The sequence below is a fragment of the Populus nigra genome, chromosome 7 (genome assembly GCF_951802175.1).
Source record: "Populus nigra chromosome 7, ddPopNigr1.1, whole genome shotgun sequence".
NCBI classification, from domain to species: Eukaryota; Viridiplantae; Streptophyta; class Magnoliopsida; order Malpighiales; family Salicaceae; genus Populus; species Populus nigra.
Genome location: NC_084858.1, coordinates 22,414,436 through 22,422,136, shown reverse-complemented (window position 1 = coordinate 22,422,136; position 7,701 = coordinate 22,414,436). Strand labels below are relative to the sequence as shown.

Genomic DNA, 7,701 nt, shown 5'->3' with positions numbered 1-7,701 from the left:
AACTTTTAATTTAGATGTCCAAATGAGTTGTTCTTTAAGGATTTGGAAAGATAACATAAGTTTTTATAAATATGTATATAATAGACGTCTCCCAAAAAAAGTGAAAATGGTTGAATTGTTGTCCAAAATTAGAGTCGGATTTGTGTTAAAAACTCTGCCAAAATTGTATCGTGTTCTTCTTTGAAGAATTCAGTTCTTTAGTTTGAAAAACTTCTTATTTTAATTTGATTCAAGTTATTTCATATTTATTATAGTGTTTATATACATAATGATGGTTGGATAGTCTCTTTCTTGGTTCTAAATCAAATATCATGTTCAACCAATAACACTTTTCATCTAGCTATCTTACTTGATAGGTAAGGCTTTTCAAAGATGGGAACAACTACTAAAGGAGTCCTTCAATGAAAAAGCAAACTTGTTCAAACTATTTACAATAAATTTATATTTTTTTGTGTAAATCCACTTGTCATAAAAAATTGTCTATGAGGCAAGCAATTTGTATGTAATGTGTAATTGATCGCAACGATGGTAATATAGATATATGTACATGTATATAAACATATATGTGATTGAAATCGATCGCAGTGACGGAAAACTGGTTCTTTAGTTTGAAAAACTTCTTATTTTAATTTGATTCAAGTTATTTCATGTTTATTATAATGTTTATATACATAATGATGGTTGGATAGTCTCTTTCTTGGTTCTAAATCAAAGATGATATTGGTGATTGTGGATGATTTTACCGACGAAATTACAATAGGATTCAAACAGGGATGTCCGTACAGTGTCATGTCTAATACACCAACAAAATCATCGATGGATTTATAGGTAGAATCATTTCATCATTAAATCCATTGGTAATATTTAATATAAGACCTAACCATCGACCCTCCCCTCCCCTATTTCTACTTCTTCTTCCCCACTGCATATAAACAACCCCCCCCAAAACATCCTTCCTCATCTCAACATAACTCATCCATCTTTAACTTTTCTAGTCATATCATCCTTGTTTTATTTATTGTGGATTTTTTATTTTTAGTAAGTAAATTTATTTTTTCTAATTGTAACACAATTTTAAAATGTCAATTTTATTATTGAATATGGATTTATAATTTTGTATATATATTTGTTTGGGTGTTTATTTGTTTTAATATTTTTTCTCAAACAAACTTGCAATATGGATTTATAATTTTGTACTTGTTGTGGTTTGTTTTAGATTTTATAAAATTATATTTGTTTGTAAATTATTGAAACTTATATCGAATTACCGACTTAGGTGTGTTGTGATGAAATAAATAATAGCTTGTTTAACAGGTTCGTTTTAATTTTTGTCAATTTTATTGTCAAGTTGTAATTTTCATAAATTAACGTGTATAAATTTGTATGCACGTAGATAATTGATAATGAATATTTAAAAGAAGTTTGAAAGTAAGTTGGATAATCTTAGCTAAATCAATATTTTTGCATATTTATTTGCTTAACGTAGTTAATTAATACATGTTGTCATCATTATTTTATAGATGTTCAATAGAAGTCATGGATGATCGTTCATAGATATATCAAGATTCACCCCAAAGATTGTAGAGTATTGATTATTGTAATGGAGCTCAGAGTTTTATTAATTTCGCAATATCTATTCTGAGAAATATTAGTGAAAGCGGTATTAGGTGTCCATGTAAAATGTGTAAAAATAAAAAGTTTCTTCATCAAGATGTCGTAAGGATGTATCTTCTACACAAAGGGTTCATGGAGGATTACCTATGTTGGTATGCACACAGAGAACTATTTGTTTATAACGAAAGCATGGTAGAAAGGATGGTTGAGTCAACTTCTGGTGCTAGCAATGTGCATGGTGTTATAAATGACAACAGTGATCCTTACAGGAATATGATTATGGGTGCAACGAGAGTGAATCAAGGTAATGTCAGTCAATGTCCAATCATAGAAGAAGAACCTCATGCAGATGCATCAGGTTTTGTTTTATCTATTGAAAGATTCTGATGAACTTTTATGGGATGGTTGCACAAGGCACAATAAATTATTGGTTGTTATACATGTGTTTACCATCAAGTCGGATTATGGGTTGAGTAAGGTCAGTTATGATAGAATTGTCGAATGGACGAGAAGCGTTTTACCTAAAGGGGACAGGCTGAAAGAGAACTTTTATGCTGCTAAGTCTATGATGAAACCCTTCGGTTTAGTATACTAGAAAATTGACATATATCCAAACTTCTGTATGATGTACTCCTTGAAAATGCTAATCTGACCAAGTGCATGACATGTAGGCATTCCCGTTAAAAACTCAAAACTGGCATGGGAAAGACTATTGTAGCATATAAAAAACTTAGATACTTCCTAATTATACATAGACTGCAGAGGTTATTTATGTCACCAAAAAGACTGTTGAGCACATAAATGACACCAATCACATGATGCGGTGGATGGAGTAATGATGCATTCTTCTGACGGTGAAGCATGAAAACACCTTAACAATGTGCATTCTCACTTTTCAGCTGAATCAAGGAACGTGCGTCTTAAGTTGTATACAGATGGATTCAATTCATTCGGGTTATTTGTTGCTCCTTATTTTTATTGGCACGGTTTACAACTTGCCACTGGGGATGTTATGGATTTTAATGTATCTATCTATTTTTTTTAGTATTTTGAATATATAGAGATAGATATTCAAAAGTATTTGGAGGAAAAAAAAAAGAGAATGATAGATAATCTAACATACAATTCATAATATTTCTGATTTTTAGATTCTCTTAATTTTTTATAAAAAGATTTTATATTGTAGTTGAATTTTTATAATAGGTTCTCACGTGATTGATCGGCACGCCAATAGTGTGAAGTTAAGTTTTGGGTTCAGAAATGTAAATCTTGCAAATGTAAATAATTTAACACGAAAAGACAACACTTGCATTTGTCCATTACAAAATGGACAAAACTGTCACCCCATCTTTCCATGAATTGCTTGCTAGCATTTGTAAATGGTCACCGTCTTCATAGACATGCTAAAGGAAGTATGCGGAGGGATTATTTCATGTGGTTGTCTGTTCTCTTTGCACGCAACGATCAAATTGGAACACCTTACACCTACCATTAAAAATGCGCCGGCCAAGAAAGTTAAGAATGTGTTTGGTAACAGTTTCATCTGAAAAATACTGAATCAATTTTATTTTATATATATATAAGTTTGACATCCTTGTATTAGAACCATCAAAAAAACATTAATTTGAAAATGTACTTTGAAAATCATTTTAAAAAAAAAAACTGCTTTGAAATTTAAATTTTACCTACCAAAAAGAGGGTTTTGAGGGGTCATCATTATCTTCCCTTAAAAATACATGATCAACATAAATTTTACTCTGCGCTAACCCTCTACCAGACATATAATAAACCATGTTTCTATTTTCGTACATTTAAATTTTTTATTAAGATATTTTCAAAATTTCTTTCCTACTTCTGTCTATTCTACCGGGGTGGATCAACAGAGCTGTTTTTTTGCCGTCCATCCGAAAGTCAAAACCCAAATTAATTGAACTAATCACTTCCCAAAAAAAAGACGAACTCTTGAATCGATTGATCAAAGAGAGAAGACAGAAGGAAACAAACTGCAATATCGTCAAACTGCGCGCGCGCGCACCCACACAAAAAACACCACACATTTCTGCTGGTGATGGACACGGATACAGTTTTAAATATGCAATGCAGCTTGCTTGCTTCATACACATGATTTTTTTTAGAATAGAAGTAATTAATGAACTGCTGCATTCATAGGACAAGCTCCACTCGTATGAACGTGATCTATATCACATGCGACTGGCTCTTGACGAGCCCATTGCCTTGGCCATGTCTCGAAGCACAGCCTTTTGGATCTTCCCAGTTGATGTCCTGGGCAGTTTTTCCTTAACAACCACTGTTTTGGGCACCATGTAATGTGGCAACCTACCCCTGCAATGTTCAATGATTTCCTTCTCCGTTGGGATCCTACAACAGGCCTCCTTCAAAGACACAAACGCACAGGGCGTCTCGCCCCAAAACTCATCGGGTCGTGCCACAACCGCCGCCTCGTTAATATCTGGAAATGTGTATAGCACTGACTCAACCTCTACGCTGCTCAAGTTCTCTCCACCGCTAATGATGACATCCTTCGATCGATCTTTGATCTCTAAATAACCATCAGGAAACATCACACCTACATCTCCAGTGCAGAACCAACCATTCTCTGTCATACACTTGGCTGTAGCTACTGGGTCCTTGAGATAACCCAGCATGATGCACCCACCTCTTAGAACAATCTCACCAAGTGTTAATCCATCTCGTTTCACGCTCATTCCTGTCACAGGATCCATCACGTCCACCTCAGTCATTCCAACTGTTCTCACTCCTTGCCTTGCTTTCAGCCTCGCTCTCTCAGTTGCGGGAAAAAGATTCCACTGCCGTTTCCAGGCGCACGAGACAACAATCCCACCAGTTTCTGTCAGCCCATAACCATGTCCCACTACGAACCCCAAGGACTCCGTGCGGGACAGTATGGTGGCCGGTGGTGGAGCCCCGGCTGTTATAATATGGACTGGATTCTTTAAAGGTTCCATATTGGTAGGAGAGTTTGATAGCATGTTGAGAACCACAGGTGCACCACACATGTGAGTCACCCCATGCTTTTTAATCAAACCATAGATGGTGGGTGCATCGAATTTACGGAGACATATGTTGGTTCCACCAACGGCAGCCATGCCCCAGGGATAGCTCCATCCATTGGAATGAAACATGGGCAGGGTCCACAAGAAGACAGGCTGTTTCGGGAATGACCAATCAACAAGCGAATCAAGGGTCACGATGAAGAGACCCCTGTGGCAGTGCACCACGCCTTTAGGAGATGAGGTCGTGCCTGATGTATAGTTCAGTACAATAGGGTCAAAGTCATTCTTGGGACGGGTCCAGTTGAAGGCAGGATCACCCTTCTCCAACAACCCTTCGTAAGTATCGTAGAAGTGAATGGTAGGTGATGGTTGTTGGGGGAGGACCTCATCATCATCGGTTATGAGGACGAGGAGTGGAGGTTTGGCGCTGGATGGAAGCAGGGAGATAGCTTCGTTGACTAAGGAGACAGACATAAGATCTACAAAGAGGAGCTCGGATTCGGCGTGACAGAGGAGGAGGGAGATGGTACGCGCGTCAAGGCGAGTGTTGAGGGTGTTGAGGATGGCGCCGGCCATAGGGACTGCAAAATGGAGCTCGTACATGGCAGGGATATTGGGGGCTAAGATAGAGACGACATGGCCGTTGTTCAGACCGATGGATGATAGAGATGAAGCCAGTTGGAGACATCGACGGTGGGTCTGGGACCAGGTGTAGGATATGTTATTGTAGATGATGGAGGGGCAATCACCATACACTATCGCTGCCCTGTCCAAAAAGCCTACAGGAGTTAGAGCATAGGAGTTTGCTGGTCTTGGTCTCAGCTCATCCATAACTCTGAGTCTCTCTCTCTCTCTCTGTGGAATAGTCTGGAAGTGTTGTGTTATAAAAAGCCACAAGGATCCGACGACATTTACTAAGAGTGAGGAGTGTATTTATGTGGAGGAAGTCTAATTATAATTCTATTGTGATTTATAGAGTACTAAGGGATTCTTTTACGATTTAAATGTCAATGCATGTACTTAACTAGAAAAACGTGACCGGAGAATAACTAAAGATATTAGATATTTTTTAACATCTTTTTTTAAATAAAAAAAATAGACACAAAGATATAAAAAAAATTCATGGTAAAAATATCTCTATATAAGATTTTTTTTTTTTTCTCATGCTTTCTTTGTTTTCAGACATGAAAAAACATAAAAGGAAGGAACCGTACCAAACAGGAGTGAGTTGTTGACTTAAAAAAATAAGATATTGATAATATTTTGATCATTAGAATTCGCAATAAAACTAAATTCTACAGTAATTAAAATGCATTTAATTAATTACATTATAATTATAATCCGAGTACAATTATAAAAAAAAAAAGAAATTAATATTTCATTATGGAGTCCGGCACATCATATTGTAGATGGAATATTTTACTATTCTTAACCAGAAAAAAACAATAGTATCACTATTAAAAGTAATACAATATTTTCATGAGCATCATTAATTATTACTAGATTGTTTAAGGATAATTTGATTTTTTTATATTTTTAAAGTGTGTTAAAATAATTAAATTATCTTTAAAAATAAATAATTAACTAGTAAGAAGAGACTTTTGCGAATTTTTAATTTTTAAATGACTAAATTACCTTTACAATTAAAAAAAATTTAAATTGGTTTTCATGGTCTTTTTCATATTTCTCTTTTTATTTTTTTGTTATAATCAAATTGAATAAAAAAACAATTTAATATTTTGATAAATATAAAATATCATTTAAAAATTAAAAGTGATTAGGGTATTTGTTTGAAGTGAAAGACACCCAAACTCTTTTAATGGTATGTCTGGTGTTTCTCGACAGTCCAACACAACTTTTCACGATTTAAAGGCACTAGTAATTAAATTCGAATCATCGCTGGTAGTGGAACTTGTTTTAAGATGCCCCATGAAGCCGGGAAAAGGTTTTATCTCCTGACTTGGAAGAGTGACAGAGGATATCCTGGGACAACCAGAAAAAAACATTTTTTTCTCCCGAATCAACCATAGTTTTTACAAAACCAATACTAAGATATACTTGTACTACTACTACTTGCGAAAGTATCTCTCTCCTCGCCTCCTGGATCCGGCAATCTGGCCAATATCCCACCAGATCGATCAGAGTTGAATATTGTCAAATATGGCATCGATGGTCACTGCTGCTCAATATTGTTCACCAACTACTTGTATGTCGTGATACGACAATAACTAAACCCATAGCATGTGGAGCAAACTGACAAGAGATACTTTCTTAAATGTGCAATTATCAGATAAAAGATAAAAGATTCATGCTTTTCTTACTGCACTTGGCGAAACAAGAAATTATAACACTTGACTTTGTTTGTTGATTTTAATTTTTAATTTTTTCTTTCTTTATTTGATTTATTTATTTTTTATTTAAATTGGTTTTTATTTTTTGTATTGTTATTTTTTATTTTTATTATTGTTTTCTTGATTTATTTTATTTTTTAATTTTACCTTTTATTTTTTTTATTTTTATATTAGATTTTATCTTCATTCTTTTGATTGTTATTTGTTTTATTTTTTTAATGTTTTTTTAATTGATTTTTTTTTAATTTTATACATCAATATTTGGATGATAGAGAATTTCACTTCGTGATTTTTTTGTGATCGCTTTTTATAGGGTAATTTCAATCTCATGACCCAAGTCACAAGTCTAATTTGACTTCGTTTATTTTTTTAGGTTCTTTTTTTAATTATTTTTTTAATTTATCATTCGACATTAAGTTATCAGACCTTAAGTTTCATAATCTTTTTCTCTTTCCTTTCTATTAGGTTATCCCAATCTCATATCTCAGGTTGCAAGTTTAATCAAGTTAACTCGAGTTTTTTTTATGTTTTTTAATTGATTTTTTTAGTTTCTCCTTTATTATTTAATTTGTTAGAGAGTTGAACTCCATTTTCTTATTCAATTTCTTTTATATATTGTTGTCTCGATCTCATAACCAAGCCATGAATTTAGCATGCTGACTTGAGTTAGGTTTTTATTTATTTATTTTTAGTTCATTCTT

General features: G+C 34.0%; 1 protein-coding gene across 1 annotated transcript; it reads right to left on the bottom strand.

Annotated features, from left to right (window-relative positions):
- Positions 1–3,554: 3,554 nt before the first annotated feature.
- On the bottom strand, positions 3,555–5,589 carry LOC133698598 (2-methylpropanoate--CoA ligase CCL4-like). Its single transcript, XM_062121577.1, has one exon. The coding sequence runs from the start codon at positions 5,478–5,480 to the stop codon at positions 3,816–3,818; it is 1,665 nt and encodes a 554-aa protein (XP_061977561.1). The 5' UTR covers positions 5,481–5,589; the 3' UTR covers positions 3,555–3,815.
- Between the last annotated feature and the right edge of the window lie 2,112 nt (positions 5,590–7,701).